Genomic DNA, 15,776 nt, shown 5'->3' on the forward strand with positions numbered 1-15,776 from the left:
ATGAAGTGGTTTGGGGTCCTCGGGCTGGTGGCCCTCTCAGAGTGCTTAGTCACGTAAGTACAGGGCGTGCAGGTGGCATCAGCTCTCTTTCTGGGCTCTTTCTTGCCCTCTTATTCTCCTGCCCCTCCATGGATAGAGAAGAGAATATAATCACTCCCAGACTGTCTTAAAGTTCAAGGCTCCATTTATTGGTCAGTAGCTTACCACGTGCACTGTGGGGTCCAGGTGACTTGAGACGGGCCTGCAGGGTTGTACAACTCCAGGAGTGCCAGTCATATCATGAGCTGTATGAAACGGCATCCCTTGGAATTGTTCAGTGCACAACCTGTGCAACGGTAGGCGAGGTCCTGTCTAGGAACAGCATTTTTCCTGCCTTTGTTTCTAGGTCTTCTCTCTGCTCTCACTCCATTTTCATATGTATATGTCTCTGTCTCTTTGGATGTCTCTCTCCCTGCAAAACTGTGTTTTTCCTAGTTTGAGTCCTTCTTGTTTCTCTATCCTCTTAATTTCTCTAATTTATTCCCCAGCGCCTCACTTCCTTCATAACCCCTCTCTTTAGGCTGAGTCCTGGAAAAAGATCAAGAGGGCTACTGGTAGGCCCAGTTTTGCCTCTAACAAGCAGTGTGACAATAGCCAAGTCACCAGCTCCCTATAAAAAGAGGATGATAATTTCCATTCTACCTCCTTCCCAGGGTTTCTTTGAGAAAGACACAGAAAGATGACAGTAGCAATGGTGACGACTGCCACTGTCAAGAGTTCCTATCCGTCAGGTGCATCATAGCCATCATTTTGCTTAACACCCCAAACATTCTATGTGAGGGGGTTATTATCATTTCCACCTTTCTGCAGGTAGGAAAACTGAGGCACAGAAAGTCCACATGGCTTACCCAAGATTACACAACAGAACCTAAGTAATCTTGTATTCTTGTATTCAAACCTAAGTTTACTGCCATAGTCTTTCCATGGTCTTGGGTGGCCTGTCCCGATGATAAGATGACATCATAAAAATATTTGGAAAATATGGCAGGATCACAGCACGAGATGTAATAGTTATATTAACACGGGGCAGGCGAGATCGCTGTCTCTCATTTGTTTCTCTTTCCCAATGCTGGCTTAAAGAATCCCTCTGACAAGGATCAAGTCCATGCGAGAAAACCTCAGGGAGAAAGACAGGCTGAGAGATTACCTGGAGAAGCATCCTTACAACCTGGCCTACAAGTTTGTTGAATCTGTAGATCCGGACCTGGGGGTATATTATGAACCCATGAGGAACTATCTGGATGTAAGTGCGGTGGGAGGGGGGAGGAACGGGGGGGGGGGGGGAAGGGGGTGGGGATGACTCTCCAGAGCACACCCTAGGGCTCCGGCCAAGTGCTGGGGTTCATCTGGAAGCGTGAGCAGAGATGCTGGGGCTGGGGCTCCTGCAGGCAGAAACGCCAGGGAACAGGGACACCCATCCCCAGAGGAGAAGGCACCCCCCACCCTCAACTCCTGGTCTGTGGTGACCAGGTCCAGCAATGAGCAGGTGACAGGGAAACATCCATTTCAGTGCCGACAATACATCCTTGGGCACGTGTGCACCACAGCACTTGGCTTGAGGGATTTTGTTCTTTCTGAACTAAGCAAATCACTGAGTTAGAGTGGAAGGGTGAGCCATGTCTGCTCCAATGACAAAGCCCACTGCAAACCAAGTTTGACACCCCAGGCAGAAGCAGTTCAGGCTCCCCAGCCCCAAGAATGACACCAGTCAAAAAGTTATTGAGCGCCTACAATGTGTGAGCCCATAAAAAAACTAACATAGACTGCTGCCTGTGTTCTCCTTTGGGATTGCGATGGACCCCTGTCTCACATTTAGGTCTTTCAACCATTTTGAGTCTATTTTTGTGTGTGGTGTAAGAAAATGGTCCAGTTTCACTCTTCTGCATGTGGCTGTCCAATGTTCCCAACACCATTTTTTGAAGAGACTGTCTTTTTTCCATTGGACATTCTTTCCTGCTTTGTCGAAGATGAGTTGACCAGAGAGTTGAGGGTCCATTTCTGGGCTCTCTGTTCTGTTCCATTGATCTATGTGTCTGTTTTTGTGCCAGTGCCATACTGTCTTGATGATGACAGCTTTGTTATAGAGCTTGAAGTCCGGAATTGTGATGCCGCCAGCTTTGCTTTTCTTTTTCAACATTCCTCTGGCTATTCGGGGTCTTTTCTGGCTCTATACAAATTTTAGGATTATCTGTTCCATTTCTTTGAAAAAAGTGGATGGTATTTTGATAGGAATTGCATTGAATGTGTAGATTGCTCTAGGTAGCATTGACATCTTCACAATATTTGTTCTTCCAGTGCACGAGCATGGAACGTTTTTCCATTTCTTTGTGTCTTCCTCAATTTCTTTCATGAGTATTTTATAGTTTTCTGAGTACAGATCCTTTGCCTCTTTGGTTAGATTTATTCCTAGGTATTTTATGGTTTTGAGTGCAATTGTAAATGGGATTTGACCTCAGCCACAGCAACTTCTTCCCAGAAACATCGCCAAAGGGAAGGGAAGCAAGGGCAAAAATGAACTATTGGGACTTCATCAAGATAAAAATCTTTTGCACAGCAAAGGCAACAGTCAACAAAACTAAAAGACAACCGACAGAATGGGAGAAGATATTTGCAAATGACATATCAGATAAAGGGCTAGTATCCAACATCTATAAAGAACTTATCAAACTCAACACCCAAAGAACAAATGATCCAACCCAGAAATGGCCAGAAGACATGAACAGACATTTCTCCAAAGAAGACATCCAAATGGCCAACAGGCACATGAAAAAGTGCTCAACATCGCTCGGCATCAGGGAAATCCAAATCAAAACCTCAATGAGATACCACCTCACACCAGTCAGAATGGCTAAAATTAACAAGTCGGGAAACGACAGATGTTGGCGGGGATGTGGAGAAAGGGGACCCCTCCCACACTGTTGGTGGGAATGCAAGCTGGTGCAGCCACTCTGGAAAACAGTATGGAGGTTCCTCAAACCGTTGAAAATAGAGCTACCTTACGACCCAGAAATTGCACTAGTGGGTATTTACCCCAAAGATACAAATGTAGGGATCCAAGGGGGTACGTGCACCCCGATGTTTATAGCAGCAATGTCCACAATAGCCAAACTATGGAAAGAGCCAAGATGTCCATCGACAGATGAATGGATAAAGAAGAAGTGATATACACACACACACACACACACACACACACACACACACACACACACACACACACAATGGAATATTATGCAGCCATCAAAAGGAATGAAATCTTGCCATTTGCAACGACGTGGATGGAACTGGAGGGTATTATGCTCAGCGAAATAAGTCAATCAGAGAAAGACATTGTATCATATGATCTCACTGATATGAGGAATTCTTAATCTCAGGAAACAAACTGAGGGTTGCTGGAGTGGTGGGGGGTGGGAGGGATGGGGTGGCTGGGTGATAGACATTGGGGAGGGTATGTGCTATGGTGAGCGCTGTGAATTGTGCAAGACTGTTGAATCACAGATCTGTACCTCTGAAACAGATAATACATTATATATTTAAAAAAAAGAAGAAGAAGAAGAAGATAGCAGGAAGGGAAAAATGAAGGGGGGGAAATCGGAGAAGGAGACGAACCATGAGAGACTATGGACTCTGAGAAACAAACTGAGGGTTCTAAAGGGGAGAGGGGGTGGGGGGATGGGTTAGCCCGGTGATGGGTATTGAAGAGGGCACGTTCTGCATGGAGCACTGGTGTTACATGCAAATAATGAATCATGGAACACTACATCAAAAACTAATGATGTAATGTATGGTGATTAACATAACATAATAAAATAAAATTAAAAAAAGGAAAAAACTAACATAGGGTTATCATTATTGTTAACATAGGGTTATCATCATTGTTAACATAGGGTTATCGTTATTGTTAACATAGGGTTATTGTTATTGTTAACAAAAGGTCTCATCTCTTCTCCAAGAATGCATAGCCCAGCCTGAGAGACAAGCAGAAAGTAAATGAATGTCAAGGAAAAGGGCCAACTGCATGGTATTGATGTTCTATTTTGAATTCAGAGGAAGTGGTCTGGGGTGACCTAGGAGGGCTACCTGGAGGAGGAAGCACTCAAGCTGGGCCAAGAAGGGGGGAAAGGATTTAGTGAGTTGCAGGGGACACTGAAGAGCTTTTCAAATGGAGGCACTGGCCTGAGTAGAGGCTATAAGGTAGAGTGGTTGAAAGCTGATTTCAGGACACCCGACAGAGGCAGGCACCCTGGGGGTCAGGGAGGACTAGGGCAATCTGCCTTAACCATCCCTTCCCGGCCCCTGCAGCTGGCCTACGTCGGCACCATCAGCATTGGAACACCCCCGCAGGAGTTCAAGGTCATCTTTGACACGGGCTCGTCTGACTTGTGGGTGCCCTCCATCTACTGCTCCAGCCCTGCGTGCGGTGAGTGCCTGCACCCGTCTCGTGCCCCGCCCCCACCCACCCCGTCCTCTGTCCTTGGCAGGCTGACAGATGCTCATCTCCTGTGTCTGCAGCTAATCACAATATCTTCAACCCTCTGCTGTCTTCCACCTTCCGGATCTCGGGCCAGCCCATCCACCTCCAGTACGGCTCCGGGAGGATGTCAGGATTTCTGGCCTATGACACCGTTCAGGTAACTTGGAAACCAGAGGCTGAGGAAGGCTGACCCAGGGAGCAATGACGGCTTATAGGATCAAATGTAGGGTCAGCTGGGAGCACCTGTCTTTCCCCAAGTCCCCCAGCAGCTGGCTGCCTGCCCTGTGGGGCTGGCTCCCTAGGGAGACAGTAACCCTCGCTGACACACGGAATCCTAGAATAGCTAACCTAGAGGGTGGATCACTGTGCTGGCGGGGCTTGGGGGCATGGATTTGCAGCTCCTTTCCCCTTGGTTAGCTCAAGGCTGATTTGGGGGGGAACAGGGAGAGGTGTGGATAAACCACCCACTTTTATTTTTTCAAGCATGGTGCTGGGTGCTTTCATTGTAAGAACTTGTTTGATCCTGCAGCAGCCCCATGTGCCAGGCACTGTTACTGCCATCACGCAGATGGGTGAATCAAGGGAGAGCGAGTGCCTTTCCCAGGGTTATGCACCTGCTAAGTGGCAGAGCTGGGATGCGAAGCAGGACTCACACAGATGGGGGATGTTTTGGAGAAGAGGGCAGAACTGTTATGGAGCCTCTGGGTGCAGCTGAGGATCCAGGGACCTAGGCAAAAAAAGCAAGGGCCACAGAAGTGGGGGGGGGGGCTAAAAAATGGGTCCTTACCCTTGGGGGCCTCTGAGACTCCAATAAAAACTATGAGCTGCCTCCCCTAACGTGCCTGAACACTCACACGCACACAACAGCATATTTCCCAGGCAGAATTTTCCTAAGAGCTCTGATGGCTCGTGGTATAACAGGCATCTCTCTTTGGGCAGACACAGAATCCACAATTGCAATGAATTCACTCCATTTCTGTCATCAGAACTAGTCATGCCCAAAAGAAGACTATCTTACTCTCTATTCTTTCTGTCCTCGAGTGGAAACAATTCAGTCCCACTCTGAGTCTGTTTCCCCACCTGTAAAAAAAGAAGGGGGGGGGATGACGTCAGCAGGAGGAGCAGGTGTTGGTCAAAATCCACAGGGTCCACGCACACGGAACCTGTATCTCTGTTCTGGTTTGTCATAGCCAGCCAAGGTCCCCAAGACCACAGCCACACCTTGGTTCTTCTCTGCCGTTAGTGGCATCTTCCAGCCCAGCCCCACTTTCCAAGCCTTTCCCTGGTGACACCCTCTTCTCCCACAGTTCGGGGGCCTTATCGATGAGTCCCAGGCATTTGGCCTGAGCTTGAGGGAACCCGGCAAGTTCATGGAATATGCAGTCTTCGATGGCATCCTGGGCCTGGGCTACCCCAGCCTCAGCCTCGGAGGCACCCTCCCTGTCTTCGACAACCTGTGGAAACAAGGTCTCATTTCTGAGGAGCTCTTCGCCTTCTACTTGAGCAAGTAAGTCTGGGCTGGACGAGCCGTTTGTCCAAATCAGCTGTAAGATGCTTCCAGTTACATGAAAAAATTGTAGACTACTTGATCCTGAAGTTTCTTTTTTTTTTTTTAAAGATTTTATTTATTTATTTGACAGAGAGAGACACAGCAAGAGAGGGAACACAAGCAGGGGGAGTGGGAGAGGGAAAAGCAGGCCTCCCGCAGAGCGGGGAGCCCGATGTGGGGCTCGATCCCGGGACCCTGGGACCATGACCTGAGCTGAAGGCAGACGCTTAACGACTGAGCCACCCAGGCGCCCGATCCTGAAGTTTCTTGAGAGAGAGCCTCGTCCAGGGGTCAGCACACTATGGCCTGGGGGCCCTATCTGGCCCAGCCCCTGTTTTTGTAAATAAAGTTTTAGCTGCCATTGCTCTACAATCGCGGAATGGAGCAGACACGAGGGCTATCTTGCAGGCGGCAAAGCCTAAAATCATGATGATCCGGCCCTTTACAGGAAAACTTTGCTGACCCCTGTAGTCCAAGTCCCTCATTTGACCGACGGGGGAACCGAGGCTCAGAGGGGAGCTTTGCACAAGATTGCCCAGGCAGGTGGCTATAGACGGGCTGTAGCAGAGGCCCCTGTGAGCTGAGGCCTCTGTGATGGGAGAGAGCCGGGCTGCAGAGGCGAAGTCCCAGGCAGAGGGAAAACCCCGTGCAATGGTCTGAAGGAGCACCCAAGGCCCAGCGAGGGGGCCAGTGTGGCTGGAGCACTGGGGGAGGAGTGGGGAGGGAACGGAGCCTGGCAGGGAGGCAGGGGCAAGGTTCGCCTGGGGTGCTGCACCACGTGGGAGTGGAGGCCTCTGGCAGGGGTGAGGCAGGGAAGAGACATGATCCAATTTCCACTTTTGAAGGCTCACCCTGGTTGTGTGCTGGAGAATGATGCAGTGGAGTGGAGGCAGGGAGGCCAGGGAAGAGGCTACAGCAGACTCTTTAGGAGAGAGAGGGTGGCAGCTTGGCCCAGGGAGGTGGAGGGAAGAGGGAGAACAATGGAAGGAGTTGAGATATATGTTGGAAGAACGGGCAACAAGATTTGCCCATAGATTTGCTCTGGAAGGAAGGAGAGGGGTCAGCAGAGACATGTCCCCCCTCACTAACAGCGTGCTCCCAGGACCTGCTACATACAGTTCCTGCACTGCAGGAACAGTGCAAAATGAAAATAGGAGTCCCCTTGTTCTACAAGTATTAGGAATTTCAAGACAGGGACAGCAGAGAGGTGGGACCTTGCTGAGCATGGGGCCCCACAGCCCGCACCCCATGTGAGCCCGGACACTCGGCTTTTCTGAAAGAGGACAGGCCAGACCTCTCTGGCTGGCACGTCCCCCAACTACATGGCCAAGTGCTCTGATCGCCAAAAGGGACTGGCAGAGGGGGTGGTCAGAGCCAGCCCTGCAGCCAGACTGTCCAGGTTTGAACTCAGCTTCACCATCCATTAGCCAGGCCTCAATCCCTCCGGGCCCCAACCTTCCTGTCTGTAGAATGGAGAGCAGAGGAGTGCCTACTCCATGGGGCTTTGTGACGTGTGGACAAGTGAGCCATGAGAAGCGTGTCTTTAGACAATGCTTTAGACAAAGCAAATCCCCCCTCCCGGTTATTTTCCCCTCAGAAAGGAGGAGGAGGGCAGTGTGGTGATGTTCGGCGGGGTGGACCACTCCTACTATAGCGGAGAGCTCAACTGGGTGCCCGTGTCCAAGCCCCTCTACTGGCAGTTGTCCGTGGACAGGTAAGCCCGCCCCTCTGAAGGCGGCCCCAGGTGATGCCCGCACACGCACACACATGCGCACACACAGACACATGGACACACACAACCGCCCACAGGTTCTAATAGCCCCCCGCCTCCTGACAAGGTCCTGGTATCAGCAGACAAAAGCTTAAAATGTCCTTTGGAAGCTTCCATAGTCCGTGTCCTGCCCCCTGGGCTAGCTCAGGCATTGGCTAGCCCATGGCCAGGGGCCCTGGCATCTGAGCTGGGAGCTGGTTGAGAGCAGCCTGTGACTCCCTTCCTGTCATTCTGAGCACCTGCTGCCCAGGAGAACCTCCATCTTCACTGTGTGGGCCCCATAATGAGCCAGACACCAGATACAGGTCTCTCGTCCCTCCCTCACTTACTGGTTCATTCATTCATTCAACAAACATATGTTCAGCATCTGCTGTGTGCTGGACACTTGAAGGAGGAACTGAGGATAGAAATTGCTCTTACAGAGCTCACCATCTAACAGGGCAGATGTACATGAAACAAGTCACACAAATAGTGAATTACCACTTTGATACATGCCAGAAATGAGTAAAAGTATGCCGAGGTGACCAAGAGAGGAGCCTGATTGAGTCTGGTGGTAAGACTTCCCTAAAAAAGTGACAGTGAAGCTGGAACCTGGAAGGTGAGGAGAAATCAGCCAGACAAAGGGAGTGGGGATGGTTCTAGAAGGGGCTACTGGCATATGCAAAGGCCCTGAGGCACAAGAGAGCTTGGGACATTCAGGAACTGAAGGAAGTCAAGGAAGGTCAGTATGATCAGAACAAGGGGAAACAGCTGTCAGGCATGAGCTGAAGGGGTGCCCTGGGGTCAGCCAGGGAGGGGGTGGTAGTGAAGGGAGCCCCCAGTGTGATCCTGGTACCTGCTTTATCCCCCTGTCTCTCAGCATCTCCATGAACGAGATGGTCATTGCTTGTGATGGTGGCTGCGAGGCCATTATTGATACCGGAACCTCGTTGCTGATTGGCCCATCTGACGTTGTCTTCAACATACAGAAGATCATCAATGCCAAGCAGTCCTACAGTGGCGAGGTGACGGGTCATGCCGCAGGGACACTCTGGGCTCCCCAGGCATAGAAGGATCGGCTGGGCCAAACTTCTCTCCCACTCTTTCTCTGACAGTACATAATTGACTGTGACGCCGTCAGCACCCTGCCTGACATCGTCTTCACCATCAACGGCATCAACTACTCAGTGCCAGCCAGTGCCTACAGCCGGGAGGTGAGGAGCCAACCCTGGGGACCTGGTCCTCAAATCTGGGACTTGCAGGAATGCGGGGCAGAGGCCGGGAGGAGGAGGCCCCCTGGAGGCCAAGCCACACCATTGCAGATGCTGCCGGGCGGCCGCGGAGGGCCCGCCTGGGGTCGGGAAGGCTGCCAAGAGACCGGCTGAGCTCAGTCTTAGGGAGCTAGTGGGGGTGAGGAGAGAAGGAAAGGCATTTTCCGCCAGAGGGAACAGCCGGGGCCTGAGTCACAGGAAAGACACAGCAGAGTGTGAGGAGAGCGGCAGACAGTTCTGGTGCCTGGATGGGCACCCCAGTTCTGCAGCTGCTCAGAGAGCCACGTGGCTCCCGGGAAAGGAGGGAGATCCAGCAGAGAAGGGCTGGCTGTTGAAGGCGGGCTGCAAGTGAGGGCTCGGGCTGACTGGTGAGTTTCTGTCTCCTCCAGGATCATCAGGGCACCTGCTACAGCAACTTCGACGAAGGCAAAGGTGGCCTGTTCCTCTCGGACTCCTGGATTCTGGGTGATGTCTTCCTGAGGTTGTATTTTACCGTCTTCAATCGAGCGAACAACACGATTGGCCTGGCTCCGGCAGTGTAAATGCTGGAGCTGCTTCAGGAAGCAACCATTCCACCCCGCCACACACACACACACACACACACACACACACACACACACACACACACACGTCACTCGGGGCATTCCCGCCCGGGGTCCATCCTGAACTCTGTCTGGGGCTCTGTAAAGTCTGCTCTCGGTAGAGAATAAAAGACCTCATTTTCATTCCACCCCGCCACACACACACACACACACACACACACACATACACACACACACACACACACACACACACACACACACACAGTCACTCGGGGCATTCCCGCCCGGGGTCCATCCTGAACTCTGTCTGGGGCTCTGTAAAGTCTGCTCTCGGTAGAGAATAAAAGACCTCATTTTCCATGGTGCTGAAATGAACCAGCGCCTCTCTTTGGATGGGGTTGCATCAGAATCAGGCAGGACTCCCGAATCGAGTCTGGACCACCCATGAGAGGAGCCCAAGGCCAGCTGGCTTCAGTGAAGGGGGAAACTACTGGAAGGCTACTGGGGACCCAGGATGCAGGAACCAGAGCAGGTCCAGAGGGCTCGGTGACCCAAGAAATCAAAAGCCGTCAGCTCATTCTTTCTCTCCCTCCCTCTTTCCCTTCTCTCATCTTTGATCCTCTTCGCCTGGCAAGTTTCTTTCCTCAGTCTTCTACGAGGGCCGAAGGACCTGGCTGCTGCCCGCCTCGGGGCTTTCTAGCCTTAAGGGATGCAAACAGAAAGGAAGAAACCCTAGAGTGGAGCTTAGTACCAGGCAGGGCTCTGATTGGCCCAGCTCGGGTCATGTGTCCAGCCCTGGACCAACCATTGCGGCCCGGACCTGGGGTACTCTGATTGGCGCTACTTGATCACGTGGCCTCGCTGGGCGGTGGGTGTGATTGACAGTTTCCTACACAACCACTTGGCCGCGTGAGCTGAGGAGAACAGTCCCCCAAAGAAGTGGCAGAGGTGTGTTCTGGACAGATGAGCAGGTTCGTGACTGCCTCCCCAGTCACCACCACCTCCACATTCAGAGGGACGGGAAAGGATCGTAAAAATAGATTCTGTTCTTCTGACCGCAAAAGACCGGTTGGCAGTGGCCTTCTGCTGCAGAGAGTCTCTGAGTGAGGCCCTTCAAACTCGGATGGTTCCACCCTGGCCCCCTAGAGCAAAGCAGGCAAAGGACCCCGGCCACCAGCTCGCTGCCACCCACACCTACAGTGTCCTTTCCAGTCCTGCTGCCCGAGTGACAGGCCCACGTGAATGCCTGAGCTCTCCCCACCCCTCTGAGGGCCCAGCAGGACCCTACCCTTGGCCTCTGAGACTGTCCTGGGGAGACTGACCTCCTGTAAAAGGGGACCCACAGTGCACAAAGCCTTCAGCCCCCTCTGGGGCACACAGCCATGACACCCTTTGGTGTGAGCTGCCATGGTTTGGGAAGTTTGGGATGAAGGCATCACTTCCTCCCACCCGGAGACCCCAGGCGGTGGCCCACGTTGGGGCTGCAGGAGTCAGAAGGCAGAGGGTGGGAGGCGCGGACGGAAGAAGCAGTACAAAGGTGGAAAACAACGTCCTATCCGAGTGCATCATGCTGCCATTACTCCGGTAGGACAAACCGCAGTGACAGTGACACTTCTTCATCCTGCATCCTTTCATCTGCCACACATTCACTGAGCACCTACTATGTGCCAGGCACTGTGGTGGACCCCTGGGATAGAAGTCAAGGAGAAAGATAGAGACAAACGAGAACACCCACCCATGAGGGCCGGGTGGGAAAACAACAGAGGTGTTAGCAGGAGGCCAGAGGACTGATGGGCTTTCTCTTGGGGAGCCAGGGAAAGGTTGGGAGGGGGTGGGCATTGACCTCAATCTTGCCACCCCAGCCGGAAACATAGCCACAAGCCCTGCAGTTACCATCCGTGTGAGATCCGCTGTATGTCCACAGTTCCGTCCCAGTCCCTTCGATGACAGAGGATTATGATCACGTGAGGGGAAGCAAAAGAGGACTAGATGCAGGGCTGATGTAGGGTGAGGCCAGAATTGGTAATGTTTTCGAACAAATAATAAAAATCAAAAACGTCATGAAGACTCAGCTGTGTACAGTTTGTAAACTCATTTTCCAAGGGGGTCTTCATGGAACCATAGGCCCCTTCTCTCTTGGTCGGAAGCCGCCCATAAGAGCAAGAACAATAGGTCCAGGGAATTGCCCATGCTGTCTCCCCGTGACCCCCTGCGAGGCAGGAAATGTTGCCCTGGTTGTACAGATGAGGGAGGTGTCCGAGCTCCTGGCTCCGGCTCCCAGTGACAGACACATAGTAGGCCCTCAAGAAAGACACGTTAAATAAATGAATAGTTGAATTTGTTAGTGCTCCCACTGGTGCATACTGCTGCATCCATGGCGGGAGACACGTGTGGTATTAGCGTGGCTTACCGCCATCACTTCAACCATAAAAGGTCGGGCTTTGCTCCCCCTAAACGAGCCCAAGCTCAAGGCTGGAGCTGACGCCCTTTAATGAACCAAACTTTCCTCGAGGCTCTGTATGTGTAGCCTGTGCCCCCAACACGGGCATTAATTCTGATCTTCAAAGCAAAGATCCCCTCACCCCCCCCAGCCCTCCACTTTGATCCTTTACCAATCACATCCTGAAGGGATGTTTATAGCCTTTGGTGAGAGAGAATGTAGGGAAAAAGGAAAAAGATAGCTTTTGAACACTTCTTGTAAGAATGTACATTGGTACCAAGTTTTTAGAGTTGATTTGTCGTCAGAATAAGGTAGGGGGTGGGAAGCTAAGCATTATTCAATGAAAGAAAAAGGCTTCCAACAGAGAGGAGACGCTGGGGTTGCGCTGGAACAAATAAATCCATTCCCATAGACCAGCCATCCGGGAACAGACTGTGACGTGCTGACACCTGGTGGCCAAAGTTGATATTGCACACGCGCTCTTCCCGGTCACGGCGGGACCTGCCTCTGGGTTCCATCTGCTTGAATGGCTATTTGGCAACATAAAACCATTGTCACATCCACTCTTCCACCTTTAGACCTGCTGATCCCTGTTCAGACTTAGACAAATATATTCCAGATATTTATACTTAGCTGAAACTTATTTACTAGCTATACATATTTTCTCAGGGAAGCTATACTAATAAAAGTTGGAAAGTGGTACGTAAAGAAATGTGCAGCTGGAATTGTGGGTCACTCCCTCCCTCACCGCCTTCAGGTGTGTCCTGCAAAGGCCCCTCCTGGGGAGGGGGTGGCTTCACTGGCACCTGTCTCTACAAGGTCAACCCTCGCCGACACTCCCCCTCCCCTTCCCTTGTCTTTACTTCCCTCCACCGTCACCATGTCACACACAGTATAATGTATTTATTTCTCTTGTGGTTATCTGTCACCTTCCCTGGAGTGGAATTTCGTGAGGGAGCGATTTCGGTCTATCTTGTTCTTGATAGATCCCCAGTGCCTAAGTTAGGGCCTGGGCCATGAGAGATGCTCCATAAATATTCTGGGGATGAATGTTATGTGAAACCACTGTTAAGAAAACCACACCATCGGTTCACGCTGAGCACAACTCTGCAAAAGCAAGAAGTGTGGACATTGCCAACTGTTACCAGTTTGCTGCGGCTGGCGTAACAAACACCATGGACTAGGGGGGTCGGGGGGCTTACACAATGGAAATTCATTTTCTCACAGTCCTGGAGGCTGGAAGTCTGAGGTCAAGGTGTTGGTAGGGTTGTTTCTTCCGAGGCCTCTCTGCTTGGCTGGTAGGTGGCCACCGTCTTCTGATGTCTTCACGTGGTCTTTCCTCTGGGTGTGTCTGTGTCTTAATCTCCTTTTTTTTTAAGATTTATTTATTTGAGCGAGAGAGAGAGAGCATGAGCAGGGCGAGGGGCAGAGGGAGAGAGAGAGAGAGGATCCCAAGCAGACTCCCCTCTGAGCACAGAACCTCACGTGGGGCTCGATCTCACAACCCATGAGATCATGATCTGAGCCAAAACCAAGAGTCGGACGCTACACCCATTGAGCCTACCAGGCGCTCCTCATCTCCTCTTCTTATAAGGACGCTGGTCAGATCGGATGAGGGCCACCGATATGACCTGATTTCATCTTAATCATTTCTTTAAGGACCTTGTCTCCAAATACAGTCATATTCAGAGATTCTGGGGGTTAGGACTTCAACATATGTAAACGCTGGGGGAGGGAGAAATCATTCAGCCCATTACACAGATAAACACAAAAACTGCGGGGATGTGTCAAAAGAATACAGGAGTCAGCTGAAAGGGGCTCCAGGGGCCAAGCCCAGGACAATCTAGGCATGAAAAGGAAGAATAATAATACCGGATTATAACTCACTAAATAAAACAAGAATCTATGAGTACAAACAGATAAATAAACACATAGAGTGAAAGGACAGCCAGTCCTCACCATAGACTGCCAATCGGAAAATGTCAACAAAAATTGCCATCAGTTTAATGATCGATTCAGGCACAAATCCTCAAGGGATGCTTCAACTTGCGTGAAGGTCTCATGGGGAGCAGCCTGTTTGCACAGTCTCAAAGCACCTCCCCACAGAACACCTTAGTCATCCCAGCGCGAGAACTGCAATGGACAATCTGGGAAGCAGGTGCCACCTTAACCAAGTCACCAAAGTCAGCAGCACCCAGAATGGCACAGACCAGCACCTGGTGCCTCCCATGACACTCCTGCAAAAAAAAAAATAAAATAAAATAACCTGAATCAAAAAGTAAGAATACCTCAAACAAACCCAAATCCAGGTACACTCTGCAAAACCAGCCCGTATTCTTCAAAACTGTCCATGTCAAGAACAGCCAAAGGTAGGCTAAGGAGCTGTTCCAGACTGAAGGGGAGTGAAGAGACCAGGCAACCAAAAATAAGGCACGGTCCTGGATTGAATCCTGGGTCAGAAAAAAAAAAAAATCACTGAGAAGGACAATCTGAGGATAGCTGGTGAATTTGAATACATGCTGTGTATCAGATTGTGTATAGTATCGTGTCAATGTTAAATTTCCTCAATATGACCATTGTGTCGTGGTTATGTAAGCCGATGTCTTTGTTCTTTGGAGATACACACTAAAGATTTAGGAGTAAAGGGTCATGATGTCTGCAACCGACTCAAATTATTCAACCAAAATAATACTCCGTGTGTGTGTGTGTGTGTGTGTGTGTGTGTGTGTGTGTGTACATAGAGCAAAATGGCGAAATGTCAATAATGGGTGAACCTGAGGGAAGTATACATGGGAGCTTGTGGCAAATTTTTCTGGAAATTTGAAAGATTTTCAAAATAAAAAGTTTCAAAATTTAGAAATGGTTTCATGCTTGGTGCCAGGGGTGAGACAGACGGCAGGGGAAGGGATGGTGCCTTACCTGAGCCAGCCCCGGAACAGAGAGAACAGGTGGGGGTTCCACTGCCCGCCCACGCAGGCCCGCCCCTGACTGAGAAGGGCGACCCATGCTGCAGGCACACCAACAGTGTGATTTCCAAGCCTCCAGCCAGACCCCCAAAGCCTCCTCTACGGGTCCTTAGTGATCATGAGCTCCTTCCCAAGGGTCTGTTGGGGTGCTTAACCACTCGCCCAACATGGACTCTGTGCCAGTTTCAAATGCCTGTAAAAAGTTGATTCCCCCTGGGAATCTTAGGCTACTCTCATTAAGACAGTTCAAATGCCTCCTCCTCCATGATGACCTCCCAGATGGTCCCTGGAAGTGAGCTCTTTTTTCTAAATGGCCCGTAGCACCTTGACTCTTTGGTATCCTGCTCTAGTGAACTATTATGATCATTTTCTGCCCATTATTACAATGATTTAAGTCTGGGTCTTATTCCCCCCACTCAGATGTGAACCCAAGGAAGGCAAAATTCATGGCTAATTTGTCTATAGCAGGCCTATTGTCCAGGACATGGAATGAATGAATGAATGAATGAATGAGGAGATGGACCAGGCAAAGGACTCATGGGGAATCTGGGTGCTCAGGGACCAGTCCAAGATGGGTGATGCAAAGCAGTAAGAGGGTCTAGAAAGACGCCAGAGGCTTCTGCATGCATTCGTGGCCTCACCACCCACCCCTAGGCCAAGGCCAGAAGCCCTGTGCACTCCTGCAGCAGGTCCTCTGGCTGGATGCTCCAGCTCTTTCAAGAACAGCTTTTTTCATCTGGAGCCCGAG

At 50.8% G+C, this 15,776-nt stretch overlaps 1 protein-coding gene across 1 annotated transcript; it reads left to right on the forward strand.

Moving 5' to 3' along the window:
* On the forward strand, positions 1-9,622 carry LOC113915145 (pepsin F-like). Its single transcript, XM_027580942.1, has 9 exons — positions 1-53; positions 1,120-1,282; positions 4,339-4,456; positions 4,549-4,667; positions 5,818-6,017; positions 7,657-7,773; positions 8,690-8,834; positions 8,925-9,023; positions 9,470-9,622. Exons 1-9 carry the CDS (start codon positions 1-3, stop codon positions 9,620-9,622), a joined length of 1,167 nt encoding a protein of 388 aa, XP_027436743.1.
* The last annotated feature ends 6,154 nt before the right edge of the window (positions 9,623-15,776 follow it).

The sequence above is a fragment of the Zalophus californianus genome, chromosome 11, assembly GCF_009762305.2.
Source record: "Zalophus californianus isolate mZalCal1 chromosome 11, mZalCal1.pri.v2, whole genome shotgun sequence".
Lineage (NCBI taxonomy): Eukaryota > Metazoa > Chordata > Mammalia > Carnivora > Otariidae > Zalophus > Zalophus californianus.